This window comes from Felis catus, chromosome B2 (assembly GCF_018350175.1).
Source record: "Felis catus isolate Fca126 chromosome B2, F.catus_Fca126_mat1.0, whole genome shotgun sequence".
Lineage (NCBI taxonomy): Eukaryota > Metazoa > Chordata > Mammalia > Carnivora > Felidae > Felis > Felis catus.
In genome coordinates, this window is record NC_058372.1 from 52,998,946 (window position 1) to 53,019,587 (window position 20,642).

Consider the following 20,642-nt stretch of genomic DNA (forward strand, 5'->3'; position numbering starts at 1 on the left):
GATCAGACAGAGCTTGAACAATTAAGGGGTTCCTCAGCCTCAATTTCCACAATGTTTAAAATATAGTATGGTGACCCCTGCCTTAAAAGATTCTATAAAGACGGAAATGTAATATGATCTGAATATCTAAATGAGAAGCAAACTATATGTGAGTTTTTACATGCAGTGTCATAACACAGATGGCTCTAAATTGCTTAATTTTGGCCTGTGAAGCCTGGGAAAGTATTACTTGGGGAGGCACATTAGCATCAAGTAACCTGAATCAATGTTATTTGTGGATGCTTAGAGATGTTAGGGATAGAATTGGTTACCACTAAAGCAGAAAGGAGGAAGAAGATAAAGGCAGGAGTAGAATGGGGTGGGGTGGGGATGGGGAGGAGATAAGGAGGTAGAGAAGGAGAAGACCTAAAGAAATTTAGTAATTCTTCGTGGGTGTGTTGTCTTGAAAATCCAATTATTGGCTGTCTTTGTTAAGTCACTCTCTTAAAAAATCATATATATAGAAGCATAGAGTCAGAAGCTGCATTGTGGATATATCATTTATCCATGTAGAAAAGTCTACAAACAGGCTCCCGGGTGGCTCAGTCGGTTAAGCGGCCAACTTCAGCTCAGGTCATGATCTCAGGTTCATGAGTTCGAGCCCCGCGTCGGGCTCTGTGCTGACAGCTCAGAGCCTGGAGCCTGTTTCAGATTCTGTGTCTCCCTCTCTCTGACCCTCCCCCGTTCATGCTCTGTCTCTCTCTCTGTCTCAAAAATAAATAAACGTTAAAAAAAATAAAATAAATAAAATAAATAGAAAAGTCTAAAAACAAACAATAACAAAAAACGTGTAATACCGGTGCTTTTGATAACATAGTATTTCCAATGACAGCATCAAACACAGATTCAAAAAGTGTTGTTTTTCAAACAACAGAGATGGACCTGCAGATGATGTGGTTTGTAATACTGTCGTATATGACTCAAAATATGGCTACGGTGATAGATATGATGTCAAACATGCATGTAAAAAGTTTGAAAGTTTTCACATATATATTTTGAGAGTGAAACAAGGACTATTGCTATACTAAAGAATATCTTCTACAATATGACTAAAATATATGTGCATAATTATTTATGGTATTATTTAACTGCATTGATCATATATCTGTGTTTATAAACAAATACATTATATAAATATTCAGTTTCTCCCTCTAATATTTTGGATCTTTTACTTGGGTAAAGCAGTTATCATTTTTATAGGATCATATCATGATTATGTGTTCTCTTTATAATCAGGCATATAAGTACGCCCATATAAGTATCCAAACATGTGCATAGTAGCACACTATGCATGTAGTTTTAAATGTGTGAAATGTAAACTTCCTCTACTGTCTAAATAGTTGAATAATGAGAGTATTCTCTTTATAAAACTAAAATAAAAATTATGACCAAGAATGCCTGATGTGAAATCAGCTAGTCTGGGATTCTACCTGTGAAGGTAACCAAAACATATCAAAGAGTACTGGAACTAAGTGAGATATAAATGACTTAGCTGAATTGTTATTTTATTGATGAGAAAATTTAAAAGGCAATCAAACTAGTCCTATGATTACTCAGGCAGTTGGAGGACCAGATCCCAGGTTCATCCATACTTCATTTTCAGAACAATTTCTCATATATCATGGCAGCTCCCTTTAGTCCCAAACTATACTTTGACTGCTGTCCTACAGGAAGATCACTGGATTTGAATTGGAATACTAAAAGGTTGAGCTGAGCCACCACCCTAAAACAAGATGGTAGAATTGGGGCCAAGGAGTGACCTGAGACATTTTGCAAATCTATTTACCCAGCCATTCATTTATTCATTCTTTCAATTTAACATTCATTGACTCCTAGTGTAGGTTTTATACAACATCAGTTTAACTCAACTGCAGCTATCCTATAAGGTTCTGGACCTGGGTTGGCCACAAAAGAAATTTGGTTAATATTTGGAAAGTAAAAGTGAGGCAGTAACTATGTTTATGCTTGGAAGACTTTTGTATGATCAAGTGTTATTACAGCTTAGGCATACTGTTGAGATTTGCTAGTTCACCTTATTGGTGTGGGGCAGCTGCAGATCCCATTGAAATCTCCTTATTCAGTTCCTCTGAATCCAGCATCAGGCATCTGGACACATCTATGAGGAAAGACTTGGTAGCTAGAAAATAATCTGCATCATTGAAATTGAACCTTGAAGATAGGTTCCAATTTGGTTGTCCTCATGGTTACGAGACCAACCTCACAGGTTCTACTTTGCCCTTCTTTTTCCCAACTCACACCCATCTTTTCTTCCAGTCTTCCCTGAGGACCTCGGGCTCAGCACCAAATGTGGAGCAACAGCCTTACTTAGACTGTTTAACTATCTTCCACAATTGCATAAGGTCAAATCCCTACTCTAAATCCTTATAGTATCATTGTCCAGAGGGATTAGACAGCTACCTTGTGTTTGGTCAATTAGATTGAAGCACTTACATCACAGGACGGCAGTACTTGTCCTCACTGGAATAGGCATTCTGAATATAAATTTTCCTTCTCTGCCCATAAGGTTTCTGCCAAAATCACTACCCATGCACTTATAGAATGCCTTATTAACTGTCGTGGAATTTTAATGCTGCTTCTGATCAAAAAGTTGATTTAACAGCAAATGAAGAGCAGAGTGGCTCATGTCATGGAATTCTCTGGTCTCACCATGTGTCCCATCACCTTGCAGCAGATGGCCTGGCAAGATGATGGAATGGCCTGTTTGAAGACTCAGTTGCACCACCAGTTGTTCATCAGTATCTTGTGCAAATGGACTAATATCCTCAGGAAGCTTTGTATGCTCTAAACCAGCAACCGATGTAAGACTATTTCTCTCATAGCCCTCTCTCCTGGCTCTAGAAATCAAGGGGTAGAAACAGGAGTGGCTCTTCTCCTCACTCTTCCTGATTCAGCTAGTGAAAATTTTGCTGCTTGGCACCAAAATGTTGGGCTCTGTTGGTCCAGAGCTCTTAGTTCCCAAGAGTGGAATGGTACCATTGGTAGCCTTAGCAGTGGTCCATTAAATTAGACATCGAGACAGCCTGGGGTCACTTTGGACTCCTCATGCCAGTGAATCAACAAGTTGAGAAAGGGCTGCTTTAGTTTGTGGGTTAATTGATCCTAAATGTCAAAAGGAAACCACGTTGATGCTACCACAGTGTGGGAAAGGAGAATATCCGAAATATATGATATTACCTCTTAGTATTCCCATGTCCAGTGATAAAGGTCAATGCAAAACTACAGCTGAATGCAGGCATTACCGCTAATAGCCCAGACACTTCAAGAATGAATGTTTTGTTTACTTCACTAGGCAAGGAACAATGACCAGCAGTAGTGCTTAGGGAAAACAAAAGGGTAAAGATTACATAACAGAAGAAGGAAGTTATAAATACCTGCCTCAACCATGTGACCAGTTGTAGAAGTGAAGGTTGTAATCGGTATGAGTATTACTTTCTTATTTTGATATTAATGTATTTGTACACATATTAACCAATTCTTTTTTTCCCTTCCCCCTCTGCCTACCATATACTTTAGGTAGTTTTGATAGTAGCTAACCTTATATTTCATATTGAAGTGACAGGATATCAAAGGGGCAATATGACCCAGCTAGAAAAGGAATGAACAACATCCAAAAATGGATAAAAAAAGCAGAGAATGATTTTACTCTTTTATTTTTTGGAAAGTGTGAATGGTTATAAAATGTATGTTTGTGCCAATTCAACAAAGATGGACCGCTATGGCTTCATACTTTGTCAAATCAGCTCCACTGAAACCCAGACTCGCAGAACTCTCTTCCCTGTTTGGTTCTGTGTTACAGTGAGCCATATAAGAAGTTTGTGCAGGAGTAGAAGCAAAGCAGCAGCCAAGTTTAGGCTTGGAAGTTTGGTAGAGTGCCAGACTCTCTCCTCCTGCTCACATGCATTGTCGCTGATCAGCTGGCTCACCTTGTTGTGGGGAACAGCTGGACCTACAGCTCTTCGAGCTTCCCCTGGATCTCAGCAACATCAGTTTCTCCAAATCCTGACCCACAATTCCTCCTGCCAGATCACCCCCTTCACCTTCTGCACATCCTGAGCAAGAGGTATGTGGAGCTCACAGTGAAGTTCACCAGCTACCCCTGCAGGTCACCCACATCACTGAAGTTGGCATTTCTGAGAATTAGAATGGTTCCCCGATGTCTTTGGAGTTTGAGCTTATCCTCCCAGGTTTCAAGTTCTCCTCATTCTCTCCTACTCCACATCCATTTCCCTTACCAGTTGCCTGTACTATAGACTTCAGACTCATCACCAGATGCAGAAGCAACGGCCTCACCTAAACTCTTTAGCCAGGTCCCACGATTGCAGAAAGACAAATCACTGTAATAAGTCCCTTATTCCTTATCATTCATGTAGTTCTATTTCTCTTATCTGAGACTAACTGACACACTCCCTGGTATGCATTGAATGCATACGGTATGTTGAAGTCCTAATCCCTGGCACCCATAAATGTGATCTTATTTGAAAATAGTGTCTTTACAGTATAATCAAGTTGAGATGAGGTCCTTACGGTGGGGCTAGTCCAGTATGGCTGCTCTCCTTATAAAAAGAGAAGAGACATAGATAGACACACACAGAAGGAAGATGAAGATGAAAGCAGAGATGGGAATTATGCTGACAAAGCCAAGGAACTTTGGGGGCTACCAGAAGCTGGAAGAAGGAGGAAAGGATCCTCTCTTAGAGGTTTTAGAAGGAATATGGACCTACCAATACCTTGATTTTGGACTTCCAGCCTCCAGAACAGTTAGAGAACAAATTTCTGTTGCATTAAGCCATCCAAATTTTTTGGTTGTTTCTTACAAATACAGATATTTCATGTGTTAAATAGGAGGTTGTAGGCAGCATCAAAGAATGAAAATGTGTCTATAAGATTTGGTAACAAGGAGGCTGTTGATAGATGATCAAGAGAGTGGAATTATGGGAATCAAATTGCAGGAGTTGAGGGGTGAATAAATATAAGAAAGTGAAGGAATTTAAAGCGGAGTTTTATATCAGTGAGTTTGGATAAAATGAGAAAAAGAGAAATAGCATGGAATTTGGGACAAAAGGAGCAAACAGAGTGAGGTAGAGGAATTTTTAGTTAATGCAAGAGAAGTGAGGGTATTGATAGGACCCATTTAAATTCACATTTAGAAGACAAAACAACTCGTACTATTTTTAACACAAGAAGAAATATGCATATACAACACTGAAAATCTTCCAAAATAGGTATATGCTTGGTTACTTCTTTGTAACACTATCCTTGGTTTCACATGTAAAACTTGTTTATAAAAGAAATCACTTCTTAGCAAAGGGAATTGGGTAAACTAACACGTATTGGATGAGTCCTTATATGGGACTCCCATTCATCTTTTGCTGAAATCTGTTTTATCAGGATACTGTATCACAGACTTATAGCAAATACTTTCTTATTACTTAAGCAGAAGGAGTAGGACTCATGGATACTCTGATGAACCTCATTATTATAAGCCTTCCTTTATAAAGCAAAGAATCATAGTTGTAGGTGGAGTTGTTATCTGCTTAATTTCAACAATGACTTGCTATACATAGGTTTTGTTTAGTACTAGAAAAATAATTATTCCCTTCAAGTTACCTTTCTGAGCTTGTTTTTTCTTCTTTAAATAAAGATTAAAATATCTACCTCTATAAATATATTGTAGGTATGAAAGGATACACAAATAAAAAAATGCTATGCAAATGACTACCATTGCTATTTTCTTAGCAAAACACATTTATTGCATGTATGTATGTATATAATAAGTTGTGTGCATTATGCTTGATAGAATAATTAGGATAAGAAGTGATTTATGCAATTTTTACTGTGAAAGTTCTTTAATAACCTATACTTACAAATTTGGGGTATAGGTATTAATTCATTTAAATTTAGTAAAATTTTTTGATGCATATAATCCATACTGAACCTTTATATCTGAATCAATTAGAAGAAAAAAGTTCAGTGGAACATTTATCAAAAGAAGTAAAATTATTTGTATAATCCATAACAAGAAATATTGAGGCAGAAACATTCCCCAGATTGTTATAGTTTCAATATCTATTTCTACATGTGTATATATGTGTGTATATATGTGAGTATATATGTGTGTGTGTGTGTGTGTGTGTATATATATATATATATATATATATATATATATATATATATATAAAAGAGAGAGAGACAGAGAAAAGAAATAGTTACCCAAGAGTATAACCATTCTATAATCTAACCAAGAAGCACTCAACCTGGTCAAGGAAAGCTTTCAGAAATTGTCTGGAAGAAACACAGATACATTTGGAAGAAAAGTTTCAGTACTTTACTTCCATAAGTCATGAACCTTACAGTCCACAGGACATATCCAGTTTTTCCAAAATTTCTACTATTGTAAGTATTTCACCTCCTTCCATCACCCTTTGCCTTTGGATAGCTTACCAAGTCCAACAAAAATGTAATGATGGCCACCCAAGGAGAAAGCATCATATATCTTCCTCTGGGTGTTTGATATACATACCATAACACCACTTAAGGAGCCCACTGTCCAGCTCTGGTATGGAATACATGAACAAGGGACAACAAATTAATAAATTATATTCTCTGGAGTTCATAATGTCAGAAGTTTCTGTCACAAGCAGCTGTAACTTAAAAGTGTTAGAATTTGTTAGCTGATTGATATTTTCAAGTGTTTTTTTCTACCAAAACAAATGTGAAATAGTAAAATGCTATGAATCTCACAGGGCACCAATTTTCAGAATATCTGATGCAATGCTGTATTTACATTTCAAAAGTACAGACGCAAACTGGTAAAATAGCAATATTAGATGAAATTGGATGACACACATGGCAAAAATGGGAAAAAAAGTTGAATTCCCACTATGAAAGTTCAGTTTTCTCTCTGCAGAATTTTTTTTAATTGCCAAGATATTGTTAATGTTTAACAGGTTTCCTGGCATGACATCATCCCATATTTTTCCCCTGCAGAGAAATCCAAACATGTGCTACTGGATATATATATACAGAGGCCCCATCATTCAACAAGATATAAGGAAGTAAGATGATCAGAAAGATAGTCCCACCACATTTAATGCCCCCTCATCAATGAGCCATGTGTCCAAAGCACCATGCACCCCAAACTCTAAGACCTCTAAAAACTCTTCCTTGCTAGGATTCTCAGGACCCAAAACATGAAATTAGTCAAAGAAAATTGACTTGACAGCACTTTATTCCTGTGTTTAAATTTATAACTTAAATCTATAAAAAGAGCAGGATTTCTTGGGGTGCCTGGGTGGCTCAAACATCTGACTTTGGCTCAGGTCATAATCTTGCATTCATGGGTTCAAGAACTGCATCAGGCTCTGTGCTGACAGCTCAGAGTCTGGAGCCTGCTTCAGATTCTGTGTCTCCCTCTTTCTCTTACTCTCCTCCGTTCACGCTCTGCTCTCACTCTCTCAAAAATAAAGAAACTTTAAAAATAAATACATAAATACATAAATACATTAATACATAAATAGAAGGACTTCTCAACCTCAGCATTATGGACATTTTGGATCAGATCATTCTTTATTGTGTGGAGGTGCTGTCCTGTCCATTGTAAAAGGTTTACCCTAGCATTTCCACCCACTAGATGCCAGGAGCACCCCATCTTTCCACCCTCACCAACTGTGACAGTCAAAAATGTCTCCAGAAATTGCTGTTTCCTGGGGGGCCAAGTCGCCCAAGCTGAGAACCACTGAACTAGAACGCAAACCCCTGCACAGTGAAGAAATGTAAGCTATACTTGTGTACCTACGATCCTGTATACTTAGTAAAAGGTCATCAACCACCAAGTGTCCTCCTCTGCTATCCTGCTCTCAATAGCCCATGAAATCTTCCCGAGTAGAAATTGTCAATGTACGTTCTGAAGTGCCTCCACAGAAGAATCACAAATCTTAGAGTTGCAGGATCGGGAGATGATGTAAATATGAAGCTGACTGTGAACTGGAACGATGACAGCTTAACTAAATATATCCAAGTAGTGAAGGTGGCTAATGACATCGAGCAGGCTAGCTTCAGATGTTTTTGCAATGGAGTACAAAAATGTATATTCATAGCAGAACATTAGCAAAAGGTTGAATTATACATAATACATATATATATATATATATATATATATATATATATACACACACACATATATATAGGTATATAGATATTAATTTTTTCACATACATATAGGCATATATGTGTGTGTGTGTATACATGCGAAAAAATTAATTCAAGTAAAGCATTTAGTACAGTGCCAGACACATGGTGAGTGCCCATTAAATGGTGAAGTGCTGGCTGCTATTCTTAGTAGCAGTAATACTGGCCCTGATAGTTTTCTTTGTATTTTTTAATTTATACATTTAAACATTTTAATGTTTAGGAATATTTCTTCTAGGACATGTCCCTCTCCCTGTTTCCCTGTCTCTCTGTCTCTCTGTCTCTGTCTCTCTCTCTCTCTCTCTCTCTCCCTCCTTCCCTCTCAATTGCTCTCTCCTTATAGAAAAATCCTACTCATCTCCAAAGGCCCAAGCTCAAGGGTGCACCCCTCTCAGTGGATTCCCCTAAGGTCCCTCACCTTCCCACATGAAGAATTAATTTCCCCTTCATTTGTGTTTCCACAACACTTAGTGCATACTTACATCATAGTGCTTAGCACATTGTATCATAGTTATTAAAGTCTGTGTGCGGCAGGCCCACCACAGCCCCTGGCCCTCAGGCTGTGGGCTTTTGGGATTTTATTTACTCGGCCTCCTGTCCCTTGTGCTAGCTACATGGTAGGAGCTCAGCAAAAGCATGCCGACCTCAGCTGAATTATCTGGAAAATTCAATCATGTGGAAACCTCATTTCCCAATAATGCCAGATATATGAGGTGTGACTGAAGAGCAATGCCTTCTATATAGAATTTGGGGCTGTCAGCCTTATATGAAAAGATTAAATCAGTGAAATGATGCAAAGTGTGTTAACTTTTTAACCAAGAAAAATAAAAATCTGGATAAATATCAGAACACTCTGTTAAATTGCACACATTTAAATACAAGTAGGAATAAATGGGGGAGGTGGGAGATGGTAGAACTAGAATATATCATTTTAAGACTTTTAAGTCTTGCTAAGATAAATAGCTGTGAAAGAGATGACATAATGGGGCATTAAAAATTTTTTGATTCATTAATGCTGTCAAAAAATTCACAGACTGGATGGTTAATAGATCAGACAATGTCTTGAGTAGAAAACATATCTATAAAACATCAATCTGAATTACTTCAAGAATCCCCACCACAACACTCCTTGATAATACATTAGGGAAAGTAAGCCTTATATATTTAACACAGTGCATTCAACAATGCATATACATATATGTATATACATATACATATACACATATATGCATTGTTGAATGCACTGTATTAAATAACACAATCTGTACCAGCTTTTTAATTTTTTTGAGTTTAATTCAAAACACTAAGTAGGAGTGCCTGGATGGCTCAGTTGGAAGAGCACACAACTCTTGATCTTGGGGTCGTAAGTTTGAGTCCAACGTTGGATATAGACACTACGTAAATAAATACACTTTTTGTAATTAATTTATTTATTTTGAGACAAAGAGAAAGCAGGGGAGGAGCAGAGAAAGAGAGAGAAGCAGCTCAGAGATGTCAGCACAGAGCCCAACAGACACGGGGCTTGATCTCACAAAAACATGATATCATGACCAGAGCCAAAATCAAGAGTCCCACGCATAACCACCTGAGCCACCTAGGCACCTCTAAATAAATAAAACTGAAAAAAAAATCTAGGTAAAACCCGTAAGCCTGAAGGTAGAAGCTTTAAGAGGTGACCCCAGCTTTTAAATTGGCCAGAGGTACTGGTTTCTTTTCCTATGCCCATTTTGGTTCTTGATCTAGGAAATATATAAAACCGTAGATAATCAACACTAAACAAAATATAATAACATTTGAATTTCAAAAGTACTTTTTAAAATTGAAATTCTTTCTGTTTTAACTGTGATCACATGATTTTTAAATTATTTTTAATCTATTCTTCCTCACCTTCACAGAGTTAAAGTCAAAGCTCTCTGTTGCAGAAAAACTTTCCTTAGTATAGAGGAAAAAAAATATATCTATTTCTTTATCTCTCTCCATATTCTGTATGGGGAAAATGCCTTCCATGGCTTAATTAAAAATAAGAGCTACTTATTGTTAAATGCTGGTGTTTTGTTTAGTTTCATTTTGATTTGGTTTTTGCCGGTCTCAACCTGGAAAGTTTGGGAAGGCTATTTTGTAGAGAAATGTGTAGCATAAAGTTGTTTCATTATTCTCTCTCCCTCTCAACTAGAATTATATTTGTTTCTAATTATAAAAATAATGTTTGTTATAAAAAATTTCAAAAGTACACAAAAAGGTAAGAATTAAAATTTCAAACCCACAAGTCTGCAATAAACACTTGGTGCTTCCATCTGATCTGTTTTACACATGAGTTTATTTTAAATTAGTATAATCATATATCATACTTTTAGTCAACTAATGTTATAATCTGAGAAACTTCCAGTGTTATTCAATATTTTTAAAACCTAATTTCTACTTGCTATATAAAGTATAGTATCTCTGTTTTTCAGAAAACGAAGTGTAACTTCTTACCTCCTGTTTAACACTGAACTGAAATATTCTCAATTTATGCAATTGCCAACACTAATACTGTAATAAACACTTATATGTGAATCTGTGTTCAATTTGTCTACATCTCTGATATTCCTGTAAAATAAATTCATAAATAAGTAATCTCCTATCTCCACCACTCTTCAGCAGTATTTTAAATAAGAGCTTTATTTATTTACCATTTGCTTTCAGAGACAGCTTCATTGGTGTTGCTAGCAAGTTGGGTGGTATTCATTTCATTATTAAACTTAAAAGCATACTAATTCCTTTTATATGAATCAAAGATCAGGTGATTTTTTCATGAAGTAAAGGCACCTGGCATCATATGACTTACTTGATCTTTACATAAAAATAGGTGTCAGTAAATGGTAGCTATTATTATCATAATAACCACCTACTTTTGGTTAACCTATGTATGCCATCCTCTAAACCTAGTAAACTAGGTGCTCCTACTGAACTATATGAGTATATATTGACCAATGTATTTATAAAGTATCAGCTATGGTCTTTGTACTGTGATAAGCACGAGTTCTTCCCAAATCATCTCAAATACTTTTATTGTTCTGAAATACTTATCATTACTTTTATTCTTTTCATATTTGTAAACGGAGACCCTAAGATATACAGCAATTTCCCCATAGGGAAAGTCCAAACTCCATGCTGTTATTGCTATACATGACTACTTTCTGTGCTGGCTGAAATCCTACACGGACACCTGAAATATTTGAAGAATTACATGTACTGTTTGTATATCATCTGTCCCTTAAATCTATTTCTTCGGAACACAAAGAAGAGTGCAAAACGTGACTCCTGGATGTATAGACAAGAACCTAGGACTGCATCTTCTTACACTGTAGATTAATGAACACCAAGTAATGGGTGAATGCCAATTTCAAAGAAAAAGAAAGCACTATTCCAGAGATTCTCTCACCTGATCAATAGAATATAAAATTGAAATGTAAGGTATACGTGTGGGAGTTTGTGTATTTTGGATATTGAAAAAGATAATTGGCAAAAATAAAACCCACAGAAAATAATAAGTATAGCATAAACTTACAGGATGATTTAGCAACAATATGTGATAGTAGATTTCAAGTGTGTGAACTTGATAGAATGAATATGGAATTGAATTTACTGAATTGAATTTTATTTTTTTTTAATTTTTTTTTCAACGTTTATTTATTTTTGGGACAGAGAGACAGAGCATGAACGGGGGAGGGGCAGAGAGAGAGGGAGACGCAGAATCGGAAACAGGCTCCAGGCCCTGAGCCATCAGTCCAGAGCCTGACGCGGGGCTCGAACTCACGGACCGCGAGATCGTGACCTGGCTGAAGTCGGACGCTTAACCGACTGCGCCACCCAGGCGCCCCCTGAATTGAATTTTAATAAATGCTATTCAGTAAGTTGGATACCAATCTATTCAATCTATGCCATCCTAGAGTTCAGAATATCAAATACAAATATTTGAGAATATCAAATACAAATACAAATATTTGAGAATTGATCAATATCTACATGTATTTTAGAAATCACTTTTCAAAGATGTAGGGAAAATATCAAGGACATTAGGAAATCCTGTGCCTTAGATTTAAATACATGTTAAAAGGAGTAAAGACTTAGCCAACTTATACACAAGAGTACTGAAAAAGCATACGAATGTAGCTATAGAAACATTGAGAGTAATATTTTTTAAATCATGTATAATTAGATAACAAACTTTCAAGATAAACAAATGTCCCATATTTAAAGAAATAGAAATTCTCAAAATTGTGAAGTCTGATAAAGTAAGCATCAACACCCATAAATATTCCCAGATGTGTTATTCATAAAAATCAGCATGGGTTCATCAGAAATGAATCTATAAACTATTATCGATAGTCTTTTCTATTAGTCCTTTATTTTCATCATGTGTATTATGTCTTAAATTATACAGTTCACATGCTTAGAGGTGAAAGAAAGCTAAATGGATGGCTGGTTCAATGGATAACATTCAAAAATATTCCGAGCAGACAGAACAATAGACCTGATTAAAGGCTAGGACATCAAATTGTGATCATTGTAAAAGTCTGTATTTAGATTCACATAATCAATAAGTATATTCTAGAGGTAGAGATCTGGCATACCAGTGGTTCCTGTAAAAACCACTTGAGTGGTTATGAAATAACCAACTACAAATTCTGTGTGCATAACTATTGTGAATGACAAAAAAATAGAGACAATTCAAGCATTTTGAGATATGTTAATGGAGTATTATCCCAATCATGGACAAGAGTAATTTGAAAACTAATTCATATCAAGCAAATTAGTGCTGAGGATTAAAAAAAAGAAACTACTTAAGACACTATCTTTTCTTTAAGGAGCTCACAATCCAAATGTGGGAACAAACATAGAAAACCAGAATTATAGGGGCGCCTGGGTGGCGCAGTCGGTTAAGTGTCCGACTTCAGCCAGGTCACGATCTCGCGGTCCGTGAGTTCGAGCCCCGCGTCAGGCTCTAGGCTGATGGCTCAGAGCCTGGAGCCTGTTTCCGATTCTGTGTCTCCCTCTCTCTCTGCCCCTCCCCCGTTCATGCTCTGTCTCTCTCTGTCCCAAAAATAAATAAACGTTGAAAAAAAATTTAAAAAGAAAAAAGAAAAACAGAATTATAAATAAAATATTTGTTAGTTACAGAAATATAATTAAATAATACATGGAGTATTATTTTAAATTCTCATCACTTAATTTTAAGGTGCCATCATTATTTAGTACTAAAAAAATAATGTAGTATGCCAGGCTCTGTCTCTAATAACAACAAAAAACTTAGTATACTCATTTTTTTTTAATTTTTAAAAATATTTTAATGTTTATTTATTTTTGAGAGAGAGAGACAGAGTGTAAGCAGGGGAGCAGCAGAGAGAGAGGAGACACAGAATCCGAAGCAGCTCCAGGCTCCAAGCTGTCAGCACAGAGCCCAACTCAGGGCTCAAACTCACGAACCACGAGATCATGACCTGAGCTGAAGTCAGACACTTAACCAACTGAGCCACCCAGGTGCCCCTTAGTATACTCATTTTATAAATGAAACCACTGAATTGAAATTTAAATAAACAACCGAAAACTCACCCACAGACAAATAGCTAGTAAGTGTTAGAGTTAAGAAAGGAACACAAATCTTTCTGCCATGGAATTACTGCTCTCAAAATAAGATCAGCACTTAATCAAAGTATGTCCTGCTGAACCGGTGTTTCATGGGCATTAAGTATTATGCACCCAAAGGAAAAGATTCCATAATGAGATAATTTTGAAGAAGACTAGGTTTCCTTACTTATAAAGCCTTTCTAAGACTTTAATATATGATGTGCATTGTGAATCTACTAGAGAAAGGTCTAGCAGGTAGGATTTTCAAATGCATTTAACCTCAGAAGTTTTTTATTCTTTTTTCTTCATTGAGTATTGTGAGGGACCAATGTCCCATTGAACATCCATTGGGAACTCTGGCACTCTCCAAAACCAAGAAAAATCTAAATGTCAGGGACTAGAAATTTTCAAGGAGAGGGAGGAGCCTTGGAGGGGACAAGATAGCCGTCTTTAAATATCTCATCAAAGAAAGACATACTATTTCACCAGAGGGATGATCTAGATCTAATAAATGGAAACAGATTTCACCTTAACATTTCACTGTTGCACTATATGCTAACTTGGATGTAAATTTTAAGAAATAAAATAAATAAATAAATAAATAAATAAATAATCAATGAGAGTTTGAAAAAACTACATATGAGAGCTGTCCAACAAAGGTGGCTAATCACCCATGAAGGTTTTACCCAAGAGATTTCTTCAGTGGATGAAAGGTCAGACAACTCTGCTAAGCTTTCTTTTCAACTCTTCTATTTGATGGTTCATTTGCAGTAATTATCGACTGAAGTTTTCATATATTTTGTATTTCAGACTATCTGTCCATTTTTTGCAACATTTTGAATTAACCATTTTGTAGACAGAAGAAATACAGGTTAATGGGCAGAATGTTGCAAATATAGTGCCTTACATCAAAATACACATAACAACACACATATAATTTACATCCATGCCAGTGAGAAATAAAGGGTCTCTTCTCCAACTTAAAAAAAAACAGCAAGTGATTTAAATCATTTCAATTATAAATTTTGTGTGTGCTGACTAAAACGAAAGTTTTCTCATTTACAAAAGGAGACAAGGGGACTGGAAAGCAAGTATGGGGGAAGCATGGGACCATCCAGTGCACAGATTGGTGTTAGGAGGAAGGAGAAGCTGGGGAATGTGGAAGGCACTCTTCAGATCCATTACTCTTACTTTCAATGTGTCTACACCTGGCTTTGAATGTCATTACACCCAAAGAAAACATAATATGACAGATCACATGATTATCAATGGATTTAACTACAATTCATTTGCTAGGATAGTAAGTTAGACATAGAGTTGTTACCTATTAGTGTATTCCTTGATGATCTGATATATGCTAATCTTAATTGTTTCATTTTCAAATCGACTATTACTCTGGTCCTTGTATATCCGGAATTCAGCTGCTGTCACTGCTTCCCCATGAGGAATTTGAGTCAGATCAAACCTGAATTCTTTGTAATGCCTTCGCTGGTGAGAAAAATCCTTGTCTCTTTCAACTGGAAAAGAAAAAAAAAAGGGAAGGAAAAAAGTTAATCCTTTATAAAATATGGAAATTAATGGTAAATTCTCCTGCTTTGAAGATGAAAACAAGCAAGTAGGATACTATAAAACTGGGAAAACACTGGAACCGCAGGCTCATACATGTTTCCAGTTGAAGGAAATTCCACAAACCAACAACCTTTATTTCAAAAGCAATATAACCTCTGTGGTTTTATACAAATTCTTGGATCCTAACTAGAAAGGGTATCCAAAAATGTTTTTAAAAGCGAAGGTTGTAAAATGATTACTACTATTTTATCAGGTACCAGAACACAGAGGGGTTCATAACAGGAATTAGGGATATGTAATAGAAACCCCCAGGGTTCCAGGTGAAGTCAGTGATGAGATTTAGCACAGCCGAGGGAGGAAAATAGCAAGGAGGACTGAGAAATTGCAGGAGCATAAGAACTATGTTTATGACATTGCAAAGGTCAAGTAAATAAAGTAAATTCATGTTCACAAGAGGGATTATTTCTAAAATGCCTTCCCCAGAATTTTTTTTTCTCCTTTCAGCAAATGAAATGTCCTTCTTTTGTTTAAAAAAAAGCACTTTTATTACTTCTTATACATTGTTTGGTATAACCTCCTTATCCATGGGGCAGCATAAAGCCTTCCAAAGACTTCTGTCTGTTCTTACTCAAAATAGAGAGGAAAACATATTTTCCCCCTTCAGCAACCTTCCCACCAAGTGAAGTCAGAGAACTTTTCCTCTTGGGAACATTATGGAATGTTGAAGAATTCGGGTAGTAAGTGTGAGGCATATTATTATATAACCTGGCTTTGTAAAATAGTATATTATTTGATACTATATCCACTGAACACCAAAAACCATCGTAAGAAATTATCTATGCAAAGGACTCATTTTTAGTAATGCACTATCATGTGGTGGAGTTATGTTTCTCAGTATTGGTAGCTTGCTCAAAATCTCTCTGTTATCTAAGATAATATATAGGTCAGGATCACAAAAATTACACTGCAAAGCACTGGGCACAAGGTGCCTTACAATTACAGCCTATAATAATACTTCTACATATTTCCAGTGATGTGTTCTATTGCTAAAATTTTGTTACAAGAAGATAAAAAATGGGTAAGTTGCGTAAATGAACTCCTAAGTTTCAAAAATTGCAGGAAGATAGGAAAATATCTTTAGGTGCATCATTGAAATCATGTCAACGCTGCTGTAATTATGTGAAACTTGGGGGTCCTAAACAAGAGGAAGGATTAATATTAAGGAAAATATAAGAGGGTCACGACCAACCAGGAATGAGGGTGGAGGCCATGGCTGCTAGAACTCTGAGTTCCAGGACCAGATGGGTTCCATGTCTAGAGGAAGCTCATGACAAAGGAATGCATGATTCCTGGCCTTCATCCTTCGAAACAATCTTCAGTTTATTTTCCCCAGGAGTAGGAGGCCGTTTAGGAGGGCAGGGAGCTCATCTCCACCTCCACCTCCCATATCTAAGCCAGCAAAGAAAAATATAATCTACACCTGGCCCCGGGAAGCTTGACAAGAACAGTGTTCTGGCAGTCGGGCACATACTGACACCATCTCAGCATGAAGTTTTGTTTTGTTTTGTTTTTTTAAGTATCACTATCTTGGTCCTAAGAGAGGTCTGCTCCCAGGAAGATCAGTAATCAGCTTCTCACTAAATAAGGAAGACAATCCCATTTTTAGGATGCTATTTTGGTCCATAATTTAAACTTCTCTGTCTAACCTTCTGCTGGCAATAGCTTAGACTGGTATGAACATATCTCCCTCTGTACTGTTTGTCCATCCTCCTGACTCAGGTACGTGAGAGGGAATCCGTAAGGGTAGAAAATGCCTACAAACTGGATGTCTAATAACTGAAAGTGCCTTAAAACTTGCCATATTAAAACTTGCCGATTGGGCGCCTGGGTGGCTCAGCCCATTAACCAGCCAACTTTGGCTCAGGTCATGATCTCACGGTTCATGAGTTTGAGACCCGCGTTGGGCTCTCTGCTGACAGCTCTGAATCTGGAGCCTGCTTCGGATTCTGTGTGTCCTTCTCTCTCTGCTCCTACCCTGCTTACTTTCTGTCTCTCTCTCTCTCTCTCAAAAATAAACAATAAAATTAAAAAAAAAAAACTTGCCACAACTTTTGTTTACAAAGAACTAAATTTAATTCACTGCAAACTTATTCTTTTCTGATCCTCATTATATTTGGGCACTGTTCTAAGCATTTAATTCATATTAACATATTATACTTTGTAACAACCAATGAGGTATGTTCTCTGATTATCTCTACTTTGAAGGTAAAAAAAAAAAACTGAGGAGGCAGAGAGAATAAAGACCAAAGAATATGAATTCAAGTAGTTGAGGCCACCAAGCTATGTTCTTATGCAGCTTCTGCTTGTAGATTATTACCGTGTCCTAATTTATTAAGTATTTATGCTTTACTGGAGATCTGAAATCTCATATTCACAAGTCCAAAGTCCAAAAAGCTCTGAAAACTGAATGTTTAACTTCAAGTTAGTTTGGCAGGAGAACTGGAAATTAGCTGATTTGAGGCAATTTAAAGTCTCTATTTATCCCACTTTCTATAAATATTTACTGCTTTGCTACAGAAATGTTCATGTGTTTGACTAGGTTGCACTGTTCCAGACTCTGCTTGAGGACTTCCATATTTTATGATGTATAAACCAACCAGCCACTCAAAAACGTATTTTTCTATTCTTAAAGTCAATATTTAAAATTCTAAATAACAATCATCATGCAATTTTTCATTAACAACCATTTTTTTATTTGAAATTTAGACCAAAGAAATTATAGTCCTAAAAATAAGGCCTGAGATACAGGTTAGCATCCAATCTAAAGCACACACCTGCATAATGCAGGTAAGTATTGAATTCATATTATGTAAAGTCATCTACTGTTTTGGAATCCCCTGTGAGATGTTAGTATAATAAAGTGGAAAGCTAGAATTTCAGCTGTTATTATAAAATTTCAGTTTTCTAATCCAGGCTATTTAACCTAACTCCTTAAGGAGGCAAATTTTCAAAGAGTTTAATAAAATTTTATATTAAATATACCACACAAAATAAAGTTGCAGTGCAGATTTGTCCAATGACTCAAATTCCTATATCCTATTGCTTTGAATTATAATTGCACTAGTAAATTCCATGGGACATGTTGGAGTGAATAATGGAATAAAACTTATATTTATATAGCTTTGCACTCCTAATGATGCTCACAAATATTCACAAGGTAAGCTCAGTTACCTCAAAGAGCAATCCTAGGGAGGTGTGAAATATTAATATCCCTAATTTAAGAATAAGAAATTGGGTGATGACAGCTAGGCGGTAACAGATGTCTGTCTTCTAAAGCTCATTATAAATCTTTGTTCAATGTCCATACCACCTACATAATGACATCCTACAGTTCTGTACTTAGAGACTAGTTCATAGCTAGTATATTTACACAATGTTTTTCAGCAATCAAGGATTTGATCAACAATAATTAATTAGCATCTAACACAAAGAATGCTTGATCCAAAGAAATCTTTCAATAAATACTAAATGAAAGACTATATGAATGGATCAAAATCTGGCTCTGTTCACTAAGTATCATCCTGCTGCATTACCCGATGACAAAAGACATGATAATTTCTTTAACTCTCATTTGTTTGGCACATATTTGTCTAATCCTTACAACCTTACTTATGTTTGTAAGTTTCTATAACTTGCCCAAGAGCCCACAATATATAATTGGGAGAGAATAAATTTCATTCCACAGCCAAGATTTCAATTCCTCATCCCTCAACAACACAACACTGTATTTATTTGTTATTTTCTGGATGTGGTTTTGTTTGTTTTATCTCATTATTACTCAGCAAAGTTGATCTTTCAATGCTTTCATTCTTCTCTGTGATGCTCCTACTTAAGAGGATGCCATACTTTCTGGAATCTGCTCATTTCTTCTAGAACTCAGTGCCTCCAATATTTATCTGGGTAAATACTGTATTATATTCACTTATTTAATATTGATTCCATTTCTTATCTGAGGAGTTTTTATGACTAAACAAGTGATTGTATTCATAGCTTGAATTAATATTATATAACATCTATATTAATATGCAAGCTCATTCTTTTACTACAACCTTATTTTAAAATAATTGTAACTCACCAGCTGGATCCCTCCATACTCCAACTTTTTCTCCACCAGACCTACCAGCAGAATAACTTTCTCAAACAGGTTGAAAAAGAACATACAGCCACGTTTTATATCCCTTAAGTGTAAGCTTTTTGTAAGAGATATCCTTGCCTTGTTCCTATCTGATGATTTGAGTAAAAATTAAGCATTATTTCACCATATATTACAATGTGCTACAACCCACTGCAGTTATAAATGTCTTGGAAAGCTTAAAAGATAAGCAAGTAAACAAGAAAAAAAAATCAGAAAAATATATACATCTTTTGTTTTTTATGCATATTGTGTTAAATATTTGGTCCTTTCAATCTGCATTTTAATTTGTATATTATATCAACTAAATACCATGAGTTTCCTTAATCACCTTTATTATCATTTCTATTAAAATCTGTATTACCAGATTAAAAGATGTAAGACTCCATAAAATCATAATTACATTCCTCTTTGGTAGTAGAAAAGACTCTCTTAATTACTAGACAAACAGAAAACAAATGGAAAAACAAAAAGGAAGGCAAGAGGGTTAGCTCATCGAAAGAAGACCCAGATTTGTCAAAGGGGATAGAATGACACATGTTAAAACATACTGAGGTCAGGAGGTTGACCCTTTTCTCTAGTGAAGACCATTCCTTTTTCTCTTACCATAGATACCATTTCTCTCATGTGAAGTGAAAAAGAGAGTTTGGGAATAAACTTAAGTAGATTTAAAACACACCTCCTGTATCAATCAATTCACCTATGGGAATTGCATTTAAAAAGAGAACACAATGACCTGCCCAGACTGCTATGTTCATATCTGCTTATATATCTAACAAGGTTCATAGGCTGTATTTTCAGCCATATGTACATTACACTAATGCCACACTCTCTTTACGATACATGCTTGTTTTGAAGATTGTTAGGTGTAAGCCGATAAATATCACCATAAAAGTGAAATAAGGCCATCAGTATTGGACTGTTTATTTTTTTTATTTTTTATTTTTATTTAAGATGATGGTTGCCAACAGTTCTGTCTACAAAAATTAAAGAGTTGCTGTACTGCATATATATATGTTATAAC

At 36.0% G+C, this 20,642-nt stretch overlaps 1 protein-coding gene across 1 annotated transcript in view; it reads right to left on the minus strand.

The window, feature by feature from the left end:
- Positions 1 to 20,642, minus strand: part of BMP5 (bone morphogenetic protein 5) — a 116,502-nt gene that overhangs the window by 42,812 nt on the left and 53,048 nt on the right. Inside the window, exon 2 of the mRNA XM_003986274.5 lies at positions 15,182 to 15,374. Within this exon, the coding sequence (XP_003986323.1) occupies positions 15,182 to 15,374 (193 nt within the window). The remainder of the gene's footprint in view (positions 1 to 15,181; positions 15,375 to 20,642) is intronic.